Consider the following 22,197-nt stretch of genomic DNA (forward strand, 5'->3'; position numbering starts at 1 on the left):
TGGGAAGGAAAAAAGACGATACAGACAGGACAGCAGAAGATCACAGCTGGTTCTTTCTGTGAAAATAATGAGCTGTCATCCCCTGCTGTAATGTCTGTATACTCTCTTTTGCTTCTTCCCCTGCCCAGGAGCTGTGGTATGATCTGACCTTATCCCTGCACCGTCAGACACATTTTATTTAAACAAATCCAATTATGGAAATTATTATTCCAAGATTTGTTTATTAAAATGCACTTGGTTTGTGGGGCAACCCCTTTAAGGAAGAGAGTGGGGAAGTCAGGAGGAGTAATATGCAAGTTACAACACTAATCTGGAATTCTATCCATGGTTTAGGAGTCTTTATTACTGTGCATGCTAAATAAATAGACTATCAAAAGCAAAGGGTGGATGGGGGGGTGAAATCAGTCCTATTGTGGAGGGGCAATGGCAGAAGATTCTGGGGAGAATTCAGTGATCTCTCGTGGAGGCACATAGGGTGTCACAACTATGCATAAAGTTTACAAGACCCCAAAATGTCAAAAGGAGATGGGAGTGAGAGATTATGCTTGCTATCCAAAGTGTAAGGCCGATTATATTACACTACTTCACATGATGTGACCTTGTCCAAGGTTGGAGATACATTAGAGAAGGGTTATGCACACAGTTCTCTTAGGGTATGTGCACACGTAGATTAGAACTTCTGTTTTGAGAAATCCGCAGGTAAAAAGCAATGCGTTTTACTGTGGAATTACCGCGGATTTTATGCGGTTTTTGTGCGGATTCCTATTATGGAGCAAGTGTAACCTGCAGCGGAATCCGCACAAAGAATGAACATGCTGCAGAATAAACAATGCAGCGTTTCCGCACGTTTTTTCCCGCACCATGTGCACTGCGGATTTTGTTTTCCATAGGTTTACATGATAATGTAAACTCAGGGAAAACAGCTGTGAATCCGCAGCGTCAAAACCGCTGCGGACCCGCAGCAAAATCCGCAACGTGTGCACATGCCCTAAATCTTTGAACATGAAATTGAGATGACTCCTCTGGATTGTGTGCTTGGCTGTGTAGAAGACAAGTAAAAGAGCCAGATAAAGTAACAAAGTTGTCAAAACGCTTTGTGTCGGGGAAGGGCAATACATTTTCCGAAGACACCACATGAAAGATTGTAAAAATTTTTTGAAACACAAAACAAGTGGTTTGAAATTAGTTCTGCTCGATAATATTAACATATTAATACATGAATTATAATAATTTTATATCACTTAACATTTAGCATAATTAAGTGAGCCGACACCCCCAACAACAGTATGAGCCCGCACACAGCCCCCTATATACAGTATGTGCCTCCACATGACCTCTCTATACACAATATGAGCCCTCACATAACCCCCTGTATACAGTACGAGCACCCATATAGCCTTCTACAGTATATACAGCATGAGCCCCACATAGCTTCCCATGTACAATATGTGCCCTTCATAGCCCCACATAGCCCCTTATGTATAACTAGATGGTGGCCCGATTCTAACACATCGGGTATTCTAGAATATGTATGTATGTACGTCGCGCTTAGCACAGTCACATAGTATACAGCACAGCTATATAGTATACGGCACAGCCACACAGTATATAGCACAGCCACACAGTATATAGCACAGCCACACAGTATATAGCACAGCCACACAGTATATAGCACAGCCACATAGTATATAGCACAGCCACATAGTAGATAGCACAGCCACATAGTAGATAGCACAGCCACATAGTAGATAGCACAGCCACATAGTATATCAGCCACGAAGTATATAGCAGCCACATAGTATATAACACAGCCCACGTAATATATAGCACAGCCCATGCTGTATATAACACAGGCCACGTAGTATATAACACAGCCCACACAGTATATAACACTGCCCACATAGTATATAGCAGCCAGGCAGTATATAACACAGCCCACGTATGTAGCACATCCCATGTAGTATATAACACGCATTGGGTATTCTAGAAAATGTATGTATGTATGTATGTATGTATGTATGTATGTATGTATGTATGTATGTATGAATGAATGAATGAATGAATGAATGTATGTATGTATGTATGCACGTCGCGCTTAGCATCCACGTAGTATATAGCACAGCCACGTAGTATATAGCACAGCCACGTAGTATATAGCACAGTCACGTAGTATATAGCAGTCATGTAGTATATAGCAGCCACATAGCATATAGCAGCCACATAGTATATAGCAGAGCCCACGTAATATATAGCACAGTCCACGCAGTATATAACACTGCCCACATAGTATATAGCAGCCAGGCAGCATATAACACAGCCCACGTAATATATAGCACAGCCCATGTAGTATATAACACGCATCGAGTATTCTAGAATATGTATGTATGTATGTATGTATGTATGTATGTCGCGCTTAGCACAGCCACGCAATATATAGCACAGCCACGTAGTATATAACACAGGCCATGTAGTATATAGCATAGCCACGCAGTATATAGCACAGCCCACGTAATACATAGCACAGCCCACGCAGTATATAACACTGACCAAGTAGTATATACCAGTCAGGCAGTATATAACACAGCCCACGTAGTATATAACACAGCCCTCGTAGTATATAACACAGGCCACGCAATATATAAAACTGCCCATGTATATAGCAGCCACATAGTATATAGCACAGCCACGAAGTATGTAGCAGCCACATAGTATATAACACAGCCCACGTAATATATAGCACAGCCCATGCAGTATATAACACAGGCCACGTAGTATATAACACAGCCCACACAGTATATAACACTGCCCACATAATATATAGCAGCCATGCAGTATATAACGCAGCCCACGTAATATATAGCAAATCCCATGTAGTATATAACACGCATTGGGTATTCTAGAAAATGTATGTATGTATGCATGTATGAATGTACGTCGCGCTTAGCACAGCCACGTAGTATATAGCACAGCCACATAGTATATAGCACAGCCACATAGTATATAGCACAGCCACATAGTATATAGCACAGCCACATAGTATATAGCACAGCCACATGTATATAGCGTATATAGCACAGTCACGTAGTATATAGCAGCCATAGTATACAGCAGCCACATAGTATATAGCAGAGCCCACGTAATATATAGCACAGCCCACACAGTATATAACACTGCCCACATAGTATATAGCAGCCAGGCAATATATAACACAGCCCACGTAATATATAGCACAGTCCATGTAGTATATAACACGCATCGGGTATTCTAGTGTATGTATGTATGTATGTATGTATGTATGTATGTATGTTGCGCTTAACACAGCCACATAGTATATAGCACAGCCACGTAGTATATAACACATGCCACGTAGTAAATAGCATAGCCACGCAGTATATAGCACAGCCCACGTAATATATAGTATAGCCCACGCAGTATATAACACAGGCCACGTAGTATATACCACAGGCCACGTAGTATATATCACAGCCCACACAGTATATAACACTGACCACGTGGTATATAACAGCCAGGCAGTATATAACACAGCCCACGTAATATATAGCACAGCCCACGTAGTATATAACACAGCCCACGTAGTATATAACACAGGCCACGCAGTATATAAAACTGCCCATGTAGTATAAAGCAGCCAGGCAGTATATAATACAGTCCACATAATACAGTTAGGGCCAGAAATATTTGGACAGTGACACAAGTTTTGTTATTTTAGCTGTTTACAAAAACATGTTCAGAAATAAAATTATATATGTAATATGGGCTGAAAGTGCACACTCCCAGCTGCAATATGATAGTTTCCACATCCAAATCGGAGAAAGGGTTTAGGAATCATAGCTCTGTAATGCATAGCGTCCTCTTTTTCAAGGGACCAAAAGTAATTGGACAATGGACTCTAAGGGCTGCAATTAACTCTGAAGGCGTCTCCCTCGTTAACCTGTAATCAATGAAGTAGTTAAAAGGTCAGGGGTGGATTCCAGGTGTGTGGTTTTGCATTTGGAAGCTGTTGCTGTGAGCAGACAACATGCGGTCAAAGGAACTCTCAATTGAGGTGAAGCAGAACATCCTGAGGCTGAAAAAAAAGAAAAAATCCATCAGAGAGATAGCAGACATGCTTGGAGTAGCAAAATCAACAGTTGGGTACATTCTGAGAAAAAAGGAATTGACTGGTGAGCTTGGGAACTCAAAAAGGCCCGGGCGTCCACGGATGACAACAGTGGTGGATGATCGCCGCATACTTAATTTGGTGAAGAAGAACCCGTTCACAACATCAACTGAAGTCCAGAACACTCTCAGTGAAGTAGGTGTATCTGTCTCTAAGTCAACAGTAAAGAGAAAACTCCATGACAGTAAATACAAAGGGTTCACATCTAGATGCAAACCATTCATCAATACCAAAAATAGACAGGCCAGAGTTAAATTTGCAGAAAAACACCTCAAGAAGCCAGCTCAGTTCTGGAAAAGTATTCTATGGACAGATGAGACAAAGATCAACCTGTACCAGAATGATGGGAAGAAAACAGTTTGGAGAAGAAAGGGAACGGCACATGATCCAAGGCACACCACATCCTCTGTAAAACATGGTGGAGGCAACGTGATGGCATGGCCATGCATGGCTTTCAATGGCACTGGGTCACTTGTGTTTATTGATGACATAAGAGCAGACAAGAGTAGCCGGATGAATTCTGAAGTGTACCGGGATATACTTTCAGCCCAGATTCAGCCAAATGCTGCAAAGTTGATTGGATGGCGCTTCATAGTACAGATGGACAATGACCCCAAGCATACAGCAAAGCTACCCAGGAGTTCATGAGTGCCAAAAAGTGGAACATTCTGCAATGGACAAGTCAATCTCCAGATCTAAACCCAATTGAGCATGCATTTCACTTGCTCAAATCCAGACTTAAGACGGAAAGACCCACAAACAAGCAAGACCTGAAGGCTGCGGCTGTAAAGGCCTGGCAAAGCATTAAGAAGGAGGAAACCCAGCGTTTGGTGATGTCCATGGGTTCCAGACTTAAGGCAGTGATTGCCTCCAAAGGATTTGCAACAAAATATTGAAAATAAAAATATTTTGTGTGGGTTATGTTTATTTGTCCAATTACTTTTGACCTCCTAAAATGTGGAGTGTTTGTAAAGAAATGTGTACAATTCCTACATTTTCTATCAGATATTTTTGTTCAACCCTTCAAATTAAACGTTACAATCTGCACTTGAATTCTGTTGTAGAGGTTTCATTTCAAATCCAATGTGGTGGCATGCAGAGCCCAACTCGCGAAAATTGTGTCACTGTCCAAATATTTCTGGCCCTAACTGTATATAGCACAGCCCACGTAGTATATAACACAACCCACGCAGTATATAACACAGCCCACGTAGTATATAACACAGCCCACGTACTATATAACACAGCCCACGTAGTATATAACACAGCCCACGCAGTATATAGCAGTATGGGCACCATATCCCTGTTAAAAAAAAAAAAGAATTACGGTAAAATGAAAAATAGTTATATACTCACAGCATCAATAGTAAAAAGTGGGTCCGGGATGGGGCGACACACTGGCGCTGACTGGAGGGGAGTAGGGAGGGGGCACTGACTGGAGGAGAGTAGGGAGGGGCCAATTTACGGCCAGACTAAGACTGTTGCTGATTGATCACGACCTAACGGCCGCGACCAATCAGCGACGGGATTTCCGTTACAGATAGACAAACAGACGGAAGTACCCCTTAGATGATTATAAAGATAGATATGAGTGCCTCATAGGCTCCCTACATACAGCATGAGCCCCACATAGCCTACTATATACTTGTAAACATTCCATACACATGAAAGGAAGAAAAAAAACAACACATTCACCTTGCTCCTGTTCCACCGATGCTCTGCTCTCTACGGTAAACCGACTCCCCGCAGTGCACAGCTGACAAGACTACACTGTGTGTGCAGAATTATTAGGCAAGTTGTATTTTGATCACATGATACTTTTTATACATGTTGTCCTACTCCAAGCTGTTCAGCCTTGAGAGCCAACTACCAATTAAGTAAATCAGGTGATGTGCATCTCTGTAATGAGGAGGGGTGTTGTCTAATGACATCAAAACCCTATATAAGGCTACGTTCACATTTGCGTTGCGTCGGGCGCAACTGCGGCGACGCATGCGTCATGCGCCCCTATATTTAACATAGGGGGCGCATGGATATGCGTTGCACTTGCGTTTTGTGACGCATGCGTCACTGCAGTGCATGCGTCTGGGCGCAGAGGACGCTGCATGATGCAGTTTTTTCTGCGCCAAAAACCATGGAAAAGTGAACGCATGCGTCACAAAACGTTGTGCGTTGCGTCGCCGACGCAGCACCGCACAACGCAAATGTGAACGTAGCCTACGGTGTGCGTAATTATTAAGCAACTTCCTTTCCTTTGGCAAAATGGGTCAGAATAGAGATTTGACGGGCTCTGAAAAGTCCAAAATTGTGAGATGTCTTGCAGAGGGATGCAGCAGTCTTGAAATTGCCAAACTTTTGAAGCGTGATCACTGAACAATCAAGCGTTTCATGGCAAATAGCCAACAGGGTCGCAAGAAGCGTGTTGGGCAAAAAAGGCGCAAAATAACTGTCCATGAATTGAGGAAACTCAAGCGTGAAGCTGCCAAGATGCCATTTGCCACCAGTTTTGCCATAATTCAGAGCTGCAACGTTACTGGAGTAACAAAAAGCACAAGGTGTGCGATACTCAGGGACATGGCCAATTTAAGGAAGGCTGAAAAACGACCATCTTTGAACAAGAAACAAAATAAAACGTCAAGACTGGGCAAAGAAATATCTTAAGACTGACTTTTCAAAGGTTTTATGGACTGATGAAATGAGAGGGACTCTTGATGGGCCAGAGGCTGGATCAGTAAAGGGCAGAGCGCTCCACTCCGACTCAGATGCCAGCAAGGTGAAGGTGGGGTACTGGTATGGGCTGGTATCATCAAAGATGAACTTGTGGGACCTTTTCGGGTTGAGGATGGAGTGAAGCTCAATTCCCAGACCTACTGCCAGTTTCTGGAAGACAACTTCTTCAAGCAGTGGTACAGGAAGAAGTCGGTATCGCTCAAGAAAAACATGATTTTCATGCAGGACAATGCTCCAATCACATGCCTCCAACTACTCCACAGCGTGGCTGGCCAGTAAAGATCTCAAAGAAGAAAAAATAATGACATGGCCCCCTTGTTCACCTGATCTGAACCCCATAGAGAACCTGTGGTCCCTCATAAAATGTGAGATCTACAGGGAGGGAAAACAGTACACCTCACGAAACAGTGTGTGGAAGGCTGTGGTGGCTGCTGCACGCAATGTTGATCGTAAACAGATCAAGCAACTGAAAGAATCTATGGATGGAAGGCTGTTAGTGTCATCATAAAAAAAGGTGGCTATATTGGTCACTAATTTTTGGGGGGGTTGTTTTTGCATGTCAGAAATGTTTATTTCTAAATTTTGTGCAGTGATATTGGTTTACCTGGTGAAAATAAACAAGTGAGATGGGAATATATTTGGTTTTTATTAAGTTGCCTAATAATTCTGCACAGTAAGGCTGCCGTCACACTAGCAGTATTTGGTCAGTATTTTACATCAGTATTTGTAGCCAAAACCAGGAGTGGAACAATTAGAGGAAAACTATAATAGAAACATATGCACCACTTCTGCATTTATCACCCACTCCTGGTTTTGGCTACAAATACTGATGAAAAATACAGACCAAATACTGATAGTGTGACCCCGGCCTAATAGTTACCTATTACTATGCGCGTTGTCCCGTTCCTCCGTCGCCTCCGGTGACGCTCTCTCACTGACACGCAGCCTTCTGGCTTGCGTGTCACTGAGCGTCAACAGGAAGTGAAGTGATTCGGAGGCGGGCGAATACTGAGGTAAGGCCCCTTTCCATACCTCTGATTCTATTGGATACCCGCAATATAAATGCATCTTTTCCCCCCACCCTGACACGCCCCCGGAAGAAGCTGGCGGCAAACTGCGCGTCAGGGTGAGGGGACGCTGGGAGAACTTCTGCAACAGATATATTGTTACACGTTTACAATTCTGTATATTTATTTGTGCCTCTGTGTTATTGCCTCGGTTAGGCATCACTGAAATACCTGGCACGGGTCTTTGGGCTTATTACAGCCTGGGGTTTTCGATTTTGGAAATAATTACCTTTTTGTGACCTATTATATCCGTTGTTATATTTATATGCCTGCAGAACGTTACCATCTTATATGTTCAGCGGCCAACTATGTACCACTGGCTTAGGATCTTTGGGTATCCATGCTATTCGTGATTGTTACTTATGAATATTATTTGTGGTTAATCGATGTGCCTTCATGCTGTGGTCATTTCCATTGGTCACCTGTCGTCCCCTATTACGGTTATTCCTGTTGTATTTCAATTGTTTTGAATTATTGTGAATAAAATATTGTTTTTAATTGTAATACACCTTGTGGGATCTCTTCTTTGTCTCATGCAGATTGACATGGGACTAGTTGTATAGTTGTATTGAAGTGCCCCTTCTTTTGATATTTCGGACATTTGGTGATTTAATAATTCTGCACAGTAATAGTTACCCGCACAAACAGATATCCTCCTAAGATAGCCAAATCTAAAAAAAAAACCCTCTCCAACTTCCAAAAATATTAAAGGGAACCTGTAAGATAAGCCCCTGATGCCGGTGGGCTTACCTCACCCGTGATTTTCGGGGTGACAGGTTCCCTTTAAGCTTTGATATTTATAAGTCTTTTGGGTTGATTGAGAATATAGTTGTTGATCAATAATAAAAATAATCCTCTAAAATACAAATAAAAGAGTGTAGATGATGTCATTGAACCTGTTGCCTCACATGCTGATTGGTGGAAGAAAGAGTCAGCGGCTTCGACCTCCACCAATGTATTCACTGCTGTCTGCATCCTAAAAATGCAGATAACAGCGACAGCAGGTGGTGGCGGGTGAGGGCATGGTCCGGCCTTTCCTACTGTCTTGGTCTGCGGACCGGGCTGGAACATCCAGAGGACTGGTAAACTGGTCCACAGTTTACCCAGGACTGCTGTATGTGGCCTGCAAACTTATTGCACAATACTGGATAGATGAAAAAAGCCCCAATACTCTAAAGTTCATAAATAAAATAATTTGGCTGTTAAACGATAAAAAAGTATATAAGAAAAAGGTAGCTAGCAACAAGTTTGACTCACTTAGGCCTCATGACTATATACTTTGGGTTTACCCTTTTGGGTTACAAAAGCCATTGATGGAATACATATTTTATTATTTTTCTTTACTGGCACATGTAACCAAAGATCATTGACACGTTTCTTTAATTACGGTGTATATGTTAAGCTAATCTGTATTTATCTCTGTCATTAATAAAATATGTACATTATAAGATAGTGACATTGATACTACTTTTTCAGATGGTAGGTTTATTATTCTTATAAAAAGCTTTTGACAAATATTTACCTATATGAACATGGTTGGGGGGTGGACGAGAACAAAAACGGAGGAGGGATATCTGGGTTTTTTGTGTTTTGTTTTGAAACTTGAAAACTGAACATTAAAAATCCAGAATAAAAAAAAAATATTAAAAACTATTAAACTTCAAAAAACAGATGAGGGAAAACTAACTTATTTCTGGCCATAATTTGCCTGTCTCAAGTTCATATCTTTAGAAGAGCACTGCTACTCTGCCTCCTGACTTTCTACTTGTCGAGTGGCGGTGCACTCCTGATCACTGACATGGCGGTTAGTGAAGGCAGCTAAACATATGACGCAACAAAGGAGCACAAGGGCTCTGAAGCTGGATGGATCCAGTGATCTGGACAGCTTTATACAGCCTGAAAGCATGAGCGAATCTTGCATAGAAAGGCAGCAATCTGTTTGCAGAGGTGGCGGGTAACCTTGACAACAAGTAGTAGACAATAGAATCTAAAATACCTCTGTTCTTGAGAACAGAGAGGATTTTTCATAAGTGGTGAACTGTAAAGTTACATGTTTTTACAAGTACTTTGCCATTTTATCAGAATAAGACGAAAATAACCTTTTAAAGCTCTGTGCTGTTATCTAATTGGAAGAGTCACTATCAGTATCAGCCCTGATAACATGAGGACTCATTCCAACTGACCAGTAGATAAGGGGCCATGATACACCCATGTGATCATTACAGGGCCATGACAGATGACCCTTCCCCCTCTCAATGACTAGATATAGAAATTAGGAAACCTACAAGCCAACAAAATATTTTAGAACATCACATATCTTTGCAATATAAAAAGTATAAATTTAATTGGAGGAAAAGGGACTGCCCCTTTAATGCACGCAATCTGAATCTATATACAGACCTCCGTTCGTAAATTGTTTCTTCTTAAAGGACACGGTGTTAATCACATCCCAATCTGCTTCATAGCTGTTCTGATGTTCGACACCTCTACTATTTCTTTCTTTTGGAGACTGATTCCACTCTACAACTGAACTGGAGTCCTATAAATAAAATCAACATAAATCGGTTAGAAATTATATGAGAATTAAATGGGGTTAGTGATTCGTATTTTTATTTTTTTCAACCTTAAAGGGAACCTGTCCGCAGATTTTGCCGCTATAAGATGCGGCCACTGCCTTTCGGGGCTTATCTACAGCATTCTGTAATGCTGTAGATAAGCCCACAATCCAACCTGCAAGTGAAGAAAAACAAGTTATATTATACTCACTCAGGGGCGGTGCGGTCTGGTCCGATGGGTGTCGCAGGTCCGGCACCTCCCATCTTCTTGCGACGCTACCCTCCTGCTTCTTCATCGCTCCCCGGCATCACGCTCCTGCGCAGGCGTGCTTATCTGTCCTGTGGAGGGCAGAGGAAAGTACTGCAGTGCGCAGGCACCGGGAAAGGGTGAGTATAATAGAACTTATTTTCTTCACTTGCAGGTCGGATCGGGGGCTTATCTATAGCACTATAGAATGCTGTAGATAAGCCCTGAAAGGCAGTGGTCGCACCTTATAGCGGCAAAATCTGCTGACAGGTTCCCTTTAAGGACGAATCTCAATTTTAAAGCTTGATTTAAAAGGAAATGTCTTACAGGTTGGTCTGGCTTAGTACATAGTCAATCATAGCCCACAGACTCCCAATAATCTACACTAGAAAGTGGCCACAACGCTGAAGTCAGACGAACTGCACCAGTCTGGGAGGAAAGTACTAACTTTTATGTATGGCACACCCTGGGAGCATTAATAAGGTTTGTCCCTGTACTACCACTGCCTCAAGAACCGCCTCCCCTGACCACAGCCACATATTCCTGCGTGTACTACTGCTGCCGCCTCACATTTGGTCCTAATTATCCATTTAACCTGACTATCCTCCTGAGAGATAATGAATGGTATTCTCCTCTCAGAAATTAGGGTCCTAGATGTGGAACCCATGTCTATGAGAAATTTATTCAATATCACTTAGATATGCAATCAATTTCTGAGATCAGGGAATAAATGCACAGCACTGCATGGTTGCCATGCAATGGTCTGATTTAGGGTAACCAATCCCCGAAATGTGCAATCTTAACACACTGTATGAATAAAATAGCAGGTTTTACCTCTGGGCTGATGCTACATTCTGTTGGAGTGACGGTGCCTATCTAGCATCTTTCTTCTACTACATATCTATCTGTGGCACCTACAATGGTGACCAAAAGTTTTGCATTATTTTATTTTTTATTCATTTTTTTTTTTTTAAGTGTCATTACTTCTTTTTTGTTGCTGTGTTGCCATTTTCCTGACGATGAACTGAAAGTGCATGAAGTTCTCATCATGCAAGACCTTAATTTTAACCATAGTACTTTAGAATATAGGTATGGTCATTTAAGTAAAGAAAACTGACTGCCAAAATTTTTTACATATACTATTTATTGATCATAACAGAGAGAGTAATTCATTGTTTACAATGCCATAACTTAGTAGTTTGTAGCATAACTTCTAGTTTTAATTACTGTACCACACTGACGGGCATTGAAGCCACTAGAATATTCAAGACATCTTGAGCGATCTGGCTCCATTCCATGTGCAGATCTGCAAATAATTCATCTTCATCACAACAACCAGACAGAAGTGATCACACTTTAAAGGTAATCTGTCACCCCCAAAACCGAAGGTGAGCTAATTCTGAGCATTCTGCAATGCTGTGGATAAGCCCCCAATGTATCCTTAAAGATGAGAAAAAGAGGTTATATTATACTCACCAGGGGCGATCCGGTCCAGTTCTGGTCCGATGGGCGGTGCGGTCCGGAGCCTCCCATCTTCTTACGATCACGTCCTCTTGTCTTCACGCTGCGGCTCTGGCGCAGGTGTACTTTATCTCCCTGTTGAGGGCAGAGCAAAGTACTGCAGTGCACAGGCGCCGGGAAAGGTCAGAGAGGCCCAGCACCTGTGCACTGCAGTACTTTGCTCTGCCCTCAACAGGGAGATAAAGTACACCTGCGCCAGAGCCGCAGCCTGAAGACAAGAAGAGGACGTCATCCTGTGAAGATCGGAGGCCCCAGACCAGACCGCGATGCCCATCTGACCGGACCAGCAGCGGGACCGCCCCTGGGGGAGTATAATCTAACCTCTTTTTCTCATCTTTCAGGATACATCGGGGGCTTATCTACAGCATTACAGAATGCGGTAGATAAGCCCCTAATACTGGTGGGCTTAGCTTACCTTTGATTTTGGGGGTGACAGGTTCCCTTTAAAAATAAAAATAACGCAAAACTGTATGTCAGCTTCACTATAGTGTTGTCACATGACATTGCAATGCTACCTGTGAGAATTAGATGACACATTTCTAATATATTGTTTTAAATAATTAAATAGAGACATAAAAACAGAAAATATTTTTTAGAAATATTAACCATATAGATTTTAAAAGCATTTTTAGAAAGCATTTTTTTTTTATAGTTTCAAAAACTGTTTTCTGTCTTTTCTGTATTTTTGGGTGGGGGGAGGGGGATGATTCTTCATTTCTATTGTATTTGTATATTTTGTTTTAACTTTTTATTTTTGTCCCAAGAGGAGAATTGTATTTAGCTCAATCGCCATTATGATACACTGGAGACTTGTGTGCGAGTATTACGCAGCTCAGCAAAACGCTGAAAGGTATTATTTTAAGACCATGCCTTTAGCCAAGTATAATAGGAGATGTAAGATGATAGCATTGAGGGCTATTGTTAGGGGCCCAGCTTCCATAGCTACCCACGAGTGCATCAATGGATAATAAATCCATTTATATTTCTAATCACCTAGATGCCACAGTCACTTTTGACCATGGTGTCTCGAGGGTTAGCCTGCCAGGATCTGCACTAGCACAGATCCAGGTTAGGCAAAAGCAGGGTTAAGTAATACAGTTCCACACCATTCGCTGTTATCATGGGTGGACCGAGCGCACCAGCAAGATCAGCCTGATGAAAATGTACATAGGAGACCAGGAACTGGTACCTGACTGCCACATACATTTTTTTTTTTTTGCTAGCTGGGATCTAATGAAAAGTATAGAACCATACCTGTGGAACAATTCCAAGCACACAAGCACAATTCATGGTGCAGCTCTCATTTGAGGTTTGTGAACAGAATCAAAGATTTTTCTTCACGATTCTGTGGGATGAAGAAGGCTGCAAGTAATGGCATGAAAAAAAAATAAGACGGCAGCCTGTTTTCTCTCTGCTGTGATATCAGGGGTTGATAGAATATATTTTGTAGATCCTCCCACAATGAGGTAGATGCCTAATCATACCATTTGTCGACAGAGAAGTACTAGCTTCTATTTTCAGAAAATGGGTATGGAGGGGATAATAGTTTATCTTTTCAATGCGGTATATTTGAGTATGTGAAAAGTGTAATAAGTGCAGCAGTCTGCCAATTACAGCTACCCTGGTGCTGAAGATCACATGACTACACCTTTTCTGTCCACATTGATTAAATGGATTTACACATCAAAATTAGTGATGAATGAAAGCCAAATGTAAAACTCGGGGTTCGTACCGAAGTCCTAGAGTCCGTGCATGGACCCCAAACAAAAACTTTTTACCGGAAGTCAGTCATAATGTTCAGGTTCGACAACCGAATAAAGCTTGTTGAATGGCTACGCAGCAGCCTTTCAACAAACTTTTAGGCAGTGGACACTTTCAGAGCTGGGGTTCCATGACCCATCCACCTGGCACTGCCCCATAAATAGAAGAAACTGAGTGCAAAGAAGCCCAACCACTCGTTCTGTTGGAGGATGAGTACGTAGTAGGGCCAGTGCACACAGTCAACCTACCACCACAGCACATCTCTGGGGATGAGGAAACAGGGGCTAACTGCTGCGACTTTCTGAAGTAGGCTGACCGTCAATAAGGCAGTGGTCGAAGGGCCTCATAGTTACGTGTGCTGTTCGGAGGAAGAGGAGGTGGTCATGCTTCCCAATCAGCACAGCAAAAGAGGGAGCAAGGTGGAAAAGCACAGTGGCCGGCCGAAAGCCAGTATGACGTCTGCTACTGCACCCAGTGCCAAGGGAATGAGCCCCCAAAATCCAACTCAAAGGGAACTCCCTGGCGTGGGACTTCTTCATCCAATGTAGTGAAGACAAGCAGCAGGTTGATTGCAAGCTGTGCCATCAGAGCCTCAAGTGAAATGTAAATATTCTAAACCTGAGCACCACCTGTATTATCAGGCATCTCAAATCCAAGCACGAGGTGCAGTAGAGAACACATCTTAAAAAGCATGACAAATTTGAGCCTCCTCCTGCTTTCGCTTTTGCTGTGCTCTCTGCCTAGTTCAACAGGGTTACCTGCTTCCCTGCAATACCACCACCACCAGCAGTGTCCCCTACCATGTCTACACCATCCAATGGAAGTTTTCAGCTCTTCATCCCACAAACCCTTGAGTGAAAGATGAAATTCTACCCTAATCACGCACTAGCCATGTGCCGAAATGTCAGCATTTCTACATTACTGGCGTTTGAAATGATGCCATTCTGGCTGGTGGAGACTAACTGAAAAACTTGATGTGAGTGACTATCCCGCAGTACGCTGTTATTAGCCACTACTACTTTGCCAGGCAGGCCACCCCTAAAAAACACATGTTTCTGACCAGATAAGATGTGCACTCTGCAACACCGTCAATGGCAAGATCTGTGTTACCACAGATACATGGGCGAGTAAGAATGGGCAGGGATGTTACAGCTCCATAATTGTCCTCTGAGCACATCTCCCTAATTGTCCGCTGGGTCAATGTAGTGGCGACTGGGACAGAGGCGGAAGGCGTTCCAGCGAATGTCCTACCTACCTACTCATTTGTTTGAGGGACTGATCCCACACCACACAGGAGCTGTGGACGGGGATCAAACAGCAGACAGATGAGTGGCTGGTGCCCGTGAACCTCAAGCCCCGGCCTAGTGGTTTACGATAACGGGGGAAATCTGGTAGCAGCTATGGGCCTAGCTGGATTGATTCACATCCCTAGCCTGGCGAATGTGATGAACCTCTGTGGTGCAGAGCTTCCTGAAGAAATACCCAAATATGTCCGATTTGCTGCTAAAAGTGCGTGCGCTCTTTTGACATTCTCATCTTGTTGCTGCTCGTCTATCTGCACTGCAGCATCACGTCTGCCTTCCAAGTCACCACTTCATATGGCGTCCAAACAAGGTAAAATTCCACTGTATATGCTGGAGAGACTGTGCTAGCAGCAGCAGGAAATAGTCGACTTTCAGCTGCAGAACACACAAGTCCCTCGGCGGAACACCAACTCACCACGAATGAGTTGGCTTACATGTGAAACATGTGTGCTGTGTTAACACTAGGACTACTGGTATAGTCATTTTGACTACTTACTTGCAGTAGTTCTTGTCAGGGTTCATGAGTCCAGTAGTCCTAGTGTTAAGCTGCTTTGAATATGCCATCAACATGGCCAGCGCTGATGACGCCCTTATTATTATCCCACTTTATGTCAGCTTGAAAAAAAGTTCAGGCGATGATGGATGAAGTGGTGACCCAGAAGGAAGAGGAGCAGGAGGACCCAGCAAAATTCACACCTTTATCAGGCCAGTCACCCATACATGGCTCGGAAGGTGGATTCCTGTTCACAAAGCAGCCTGGTATGCAATTGTCCAGCCAAGGGACAGTTTTGGAGGATAAGGATGACGTTTAGGAACAGTGCTTCCAGCATGGTGATACTCCATGCTGCTTAAGGGCATCACAGAAGCGTGGCTGGGAGCAGAGGACCTAGACCACCAAGGACAGTTTGTCGTTGGCTCAGGGCAGCCTGGCACACGATATAATAAATGTTGATGTGTCTACGCAATTTTAGCTGAGTTGCCCATATTATTACCAGTTCTGATTACTGGGCTTCCACCCAGCTACAAAGACAACGTATCATCCTTAAACCGGGATCGTAAAATACGGGAATACTAGTTCACACTGTTAGAGGCACTACTGGCTGCGTTCCCACTTGACAGGGACTCGGCGGAAGACCAAGGCAGAGGAAAAGTGAGTCACCAATGTAGATGGGTCTACAATGTAGCGGAGGTAGGGTTAGCATCACCGAACTATGTAAACACCCTCTCTGCACGCCACAACATCAGGCACCACCATACGGTCCATATCACCAGGAGGAGCAGTTCCACAACATGGTGGAAGAGTACCTGACCACACATCTACACTTTTAAATGGGGCAGATCCATTCATTATACTTTTGGGTCTCCAAATTGGACACATTGCCTGAGCTTGCCCTTTGTGCCTTGGAGGTGCAGGCCTGCCCTGCGGCAAGTGTTCTGTAGGAACGTGTGTTCAGCATGGGAGGGGGTGTGATCACAGACAGGAGCATCCGCCTGTCCACAGCCAATGTGGGCAAGCTCACATTCATTAAAATGAACAAGGTATGGATCACAAAGGACTTGTCCATACCTTTGGCAAACTAGACAACTATAACAGCTGCACCCAGCAATGGTTAAACTATTTCCCATTCGTTTAATTTTTGGGCCTCTCCACAAAAATAAAATTAAAAAAAGTGTTGGCTACCACCTCCTCCTCATCTGGGACCTCGGCCTCCTGGTTCAAGAAAAAAGTTTGGGCACCGCTATTAATCTTAAGCTTAATATTTTATAAAAATTGTTTTTTTGCAACAGCTATTTCAGTTTCATATATCTAATAACTGTTGGACACAGTAATGTTTCCGCCTTGAAATGAGGTTTATTGTACTAACAGAAAATGTGCAATCTGCATTCAAACAAAATTTGACAGGTGCATAAGTATGGGCACCCCACCAGAAAAGTGATATTAATATTTAGATCCTCCTTTTGCAAAAATAACAGCCTCTAGTCGCTTCCTGTAGCTTTTAATGAGTTCCTGGATCCTGGATGTAGGTATTTTTGACCATTCCTCTTTACAAAACAATTCCAGTTCAGTTAAGTTTGATGGTCGCCGAGCATGGACATCCCTCTTCAAATGATCCCACAGATGTTCAATGATATTCAGTTCTGGGGACTGGGATGGCCATTCCAGAACAGTGTAATTGTTCCTCTGCATGAATGCCTGAGTAGATTTGGAGCAGTGTTTTGGATCATTGTCTTGCTGAAAGATCCATCCCCTGCGTAACTTCAACTTTGTCACTGATTCATGAACATTATTGTCAAGAATCTGCTGATACTGAGAGGAATCCATGCGTCCCTCAACTTTAACAAGATTCCCGGTGCCGGCATTGGCCACACAGCCCCAAAGCATGATGGAACCTCCACTAAATTTTACTGTGGGTAGCAAGTGTTTTTCTTGGAATGCTGTGTTTTTTGGCCGCCATGCATAACGCCTTTTTGTATGACCAAACAACTCAATCTTGGTTTCATCAGTCCACTGGACCTTCTTCCAAAAAGAAATTGGCTTCTCCAAATGTGCTGTTGCATACCTCAGCCGACTCTGGTTGTGGCGTGCTTGCAGAAACGGCTTCTTTCGCATCACTCTCCCATACAGCTTCTCCTTGTGCAAAGTGCGTTGTATAGTTGACCGACGCACAGTGACATGCTGTGTGGGTGAAGTCTTTAAGCTTCTTCTGCGGGGGTACTGTGTCTCATGCTCTGGGGGTGAAATTTTTAACTGGACTGTTAAAATTTTTATATGTTATTCATTTACTTCCTATCCCTTTAAGTCATTTTCCTAGCCACATTTGTTTGCAGGGCAATAGTCCTCCTCTAACCCCCATTTTTCTTCCATTTGCACCCCCTGGCCCTTACTATGACTACTTTACAGCCATTTCACAGCTCTCAAGTTCGGGTCCCTATTGACTTTTATGGAGTTCAAAGAACGACGTCCAGTTCGCAACACGAACCGAACTTTAAAAAAAAAAAAAAGTCTGCACGAACCAGCTGAACACGGTTTCCCTCATTTCTAGTCAATATCTGAACACTAGCTTAAGCTTTTCTGGTCAATATCTGTTATATAGTTAAACCACAGATTAACAGATACAAGTAATACAAATATGGATTTTTCCTGTATACTGTACCACCCATGGAAGCAAAGACTGGGCGCTCGGTGTAATGTGTGATCCAAGAGAGTGGCAGCCAGGCGGCCGAAATGAGCCTGAAAACTTGTTAATAAAAGGAGCCGGAGCAATATTCAAACTGATTGCTAAGAAATGACTGCTATTAACAATCAATGAACAAAAACGTGCTAATCATATTGAAAGCTATGCCAACACCACTGCTATATCTCGTCCGCCAGGCGTCCGCTCCGTGGGACCGTGCCCTTAAATTGGCAGTCCGGTGCTTCAGGTGCGAATCCTTGAATTGATCCTCTCTGGACAGGTAACATACCTTTACAGCACAAAGTATATTGGCTGAGTCCAGCGTTTCTTCAAGAGGTCTCCAATCTACAATGACTTCCATATCCTTCAAGTCAAATAAAAGACAACAGAAATATGAGATTACATCCAGATACACAAAGAAAGGAAAACGAGCAAATAGCACAGTTCTGTCATAGTAAGTTACATGCTATACATGTAGGAAACTAATTCTGGAAGTGTGTCGCTCTCTGCTCCTACGTGTCCCATTAAGGCCACTTTGCACATACACAGAAAACATTTGGAGTGGCAGTACCCCTTGGAAATGTACTATGTGCTAATGAGTACACTTATCCTTCTGCAACGCAACAGACACATTACACACGTATGAGTGCACTTATCTCCGGCAAATGTACAATGCAAATGCATTACGTCACTATAAAATCACTTATGCCAATAAGGCGGTCACAGCCATCTTGTATGCTCAGCCGGTAACACATCTGAAGTGATGCTCATTATTCACTTGGAGCAATTCCAGTTCTAGACCGCTACATTAAAACCAATGACGTTACGCAACACTGTCCACCACATATAACCAATTATATACTTCGGATTGAGAAAATGATACCTTCTCTATAACATGCAGGATTCCAGGAATAAGGCTGTCTTGGTCTTCTAATTTCCCACATGATGAATGTATAAAAACCCCTTCCTGCTCATAGACCACCTGCAAAGTAAAAGAAAAGATTTCAATTCATAAGCAAAAAAATAAATCGGCTTTATCTATGAATACATCATGTTTATTGTGTCTGTAAAGTTTTAATGCTTGCAAAAGTATGGGTTAGGCTGGAGTCACACACAATGTAGAAAGAATCTGTCCGATTTTGTCTGCTGAGAATCGCACAAATGTTCTCCGTATGGTGATCCGTATCTCATCCGTGCGCAATGCCAGGATGCATTTTTTTCTAAAAAAAAAGTATCCGTATGTCATCCGTATAGTGAGATTTTCTCACGCACTTGCAAAATGAGCAAATAATGGCTGAACCTTTCCTGTCACCTGCCCAATGCCTGAGAATTTCTCGCAAGTCACACGCATGGTCCGTGTGCTGTGCGATTTTTTCTCGCACCCATAGACTTGCATTGGCGTTTCTCAGCTGAGATACGCGGACAATCACAGCATGCTGAGATTTCACTCGCATGCGTAATACGGACGAGAAAAAAAATGGATGATGGGAGCTGCCCCATAGATTAACATTGGTCCGAGTGCTATGCGATTTTTTATCGCTTAGCACTCGTCCGTATTACAGACTAGTGTGACTCCGGCCTTAGTCAGAAAGATATCATGTATGAATGCTCGGGGGCTATAATGGTAGTGTATGGAAGGTGGAAGGACTGCCTATATAGGCGCATTCTGATGCTGTATATCAATGCTGGAAATTAGCGCAAGCGCTGTTATACATGTCTCAACACCAGGCCCTGCACCCTGCTCCCGACGCCGGTCCCCGCACCCTGCTCCCGCCGGGCCCCGCACCCTTCTCCTGACGCCACCTCACTTTGCTGAAATTTACATTGGGTTTTCCAAGTAATCTAGCAAACTCATTTGACATCACCACCCAAACCTTTTTAAGGCCAACTAAGCCAGTTGTTTACTGACAGCAATCAGACAACTTTTCCAAACAGACTCCATTTAAACTACCAGGACATATGCAGTATGTCATATCTTTAAGTGTGCTTGCTATGGCTAGAATACTAGGGCTAGAATGTAGCCCAAAAACTTATACGTGTCACCTTGTACATGCAGTCAGATATGTGGACACCATGGCATGGAGGAAAAGCAGAGCACAATGATAGAGGGCACGACAGAGAGAGATGCAGATCCAATAACAGTTTTAACAGAATAGGTTTTCTTTAAAGGGAACCTGTCACCCCCAAAATCGAAGGTGACCTAAGCCCACCGGCATCAGGGGCTTATCTACAGCATTCTGTAATGCTGTAGATAAGCCTCCGATGTATCCTGAAAGATGAGAAAAAAAGAGGTTAGATTATACTCGCCTGGGCGGGCAGTCCGGGGCCTCCCATCTTCATACGATGACGTCCTCTTCTTGTCTTCACACTGCGGCTCCAGCGCAGGCGTACTTTATCTGCCCTGTTAAGCGCAGAGCAAAGAACTGCAGTGCGCAGGCACCGGAAAGGTCAGAGAGGCCAGGCGCCTGCGCACTGCAGTACTTCAATACGGCAGACAAAGTACGCCGGAGCCGCAGCGTGAACTATAGATTTATGTTTATAGCTACAGTATAATTCCACCATTCACCTCACTATCCAATAATCCAGAACGACTGACAATTTCACTCCCTTCTCAGTCCTAAAGTGCAGGCCCCGTCACCAACCTCAGACCCGTACACTTCTATAAAAGAAACAACTGACAATATCCAATAGGGAATGATCTCCCAATTCCCTAATACCCGGGGATGCACTTGCTTCCCGCACTTTATGTCATTCACTGGGCAGCACGGTGGCTCAGTGGATAGCCCTGCAGCGCTGGGGTCCTGGGTTCGAATCCCACCCAGGACAACATCTGCAAAGAGTTTGTATGTTCTCTCCATGTTTGTGTGGGTTTCCTCCGGGCACTCCGGTTTCCTCCCACATTCCAAAGACATACTGATAGGGAATCTAGATTGTGAGCCCCATCGGGGACAGTGATGATAATGTGTGCAAAACTGTAAAGCGCTGCGGAATATGTTAGCGCTATATAAAAATAAAGATTATTATTATTATTATTCACTTTCCGCCTATAAACTGGTCATAGAAGTTACTAGACTCTCCGCTCCTTTTGTTCCTACAACCGGCACCCCGTCCCTCCCCTGTCAGTACCTACCTAAAATACGTAACCTCTGTCTCTAATCTTTTCCTCTTCATTCAAACATACTGTAATTACCAGTTACCAAAAAAGATCCTTTTACCAGAATTACAGACCTGCCTCTAATCTCCCATTCATTGCTAAACTCCTGGAAACTCTCGGTTTACCTTCTCCAATATGTTATGTCTCTGATAACTCTCTTCTTCTCCCCTTACAATCCGGCATCCAGACTCTGGCTTCCACAGAAACTGCCCTTATTAATGTCTCTAATGATCTACTAACAGCTAAATCTAATGGTCACTACTACCGGATGATTCTCCTGGATCTCTCTGCAGCATTCGACACTGTGGATCACCAGCTCCTCATCACCATGCTCCGCTCCATCGGCCTCAAGGATTCAGCCCTCTTGGCTCTCCTTCTACCTCTAGGGCTGCTCCTATACTGTATCATATGCCAGCTCTTCTTCCACTGTCAAGGTTCCTCAAGGCTCAGATCTAGGCACCCTCCTCTTTTCTCTATACACCACCCCTATTAGACAAGCCAT

At 43.3% G+C, this 22,197-nt stretch overlaps 1 protein-coding gene across 1 annotated transcript in view; it reads right to left on the reverse strand.

Moving 5' to 3' along the window:
• TBC1D15 (TBC1 domain family member 15) overlaps nucleotides 1-22,197 on the reverse strand; it is a 188,127-nt gene that overhangs the window by 158,132 nt on the left and 7,798 nt on the right. Inside the window, exons 2-4 of the mRNA XM_069764594.1 lie at nucleotides 19,425-19,523; nucleotides 18,831-18,905; nucleotides 10,378-10,516 (exon numbers count right to left, since the gene is read on the reverse strand). Coding sequence (XP_069620695.1) covers nucleotides 10,378-10,516; nucleotides 18,831-18,905; nucleotides 19,425-19,523 — 313 coding nt within the window. The remainder of the gene's footprint in view (nucleotides 1-10,377; nucleotides 10,517-18,830; nucleotides 18,906-19,424; nucleotides 19,524-22,197) is intronic.

The sequence above is a fragment of the Ranitomeya imitator genome, chromosome 4 (genome assembly GCF_032444005.1).
Source record: "Ranitomeya imitator isolate aRanImi1 chromosome 4, aRanImi1.pri, whole genome shotgun sequence".
Taxonomy (NCBI): Eukaryota; Metazoa; Chordata; class Amphibia; order Anura; family Dendrobatidae; genus Ranitomeya; species Ranitomeya imitator.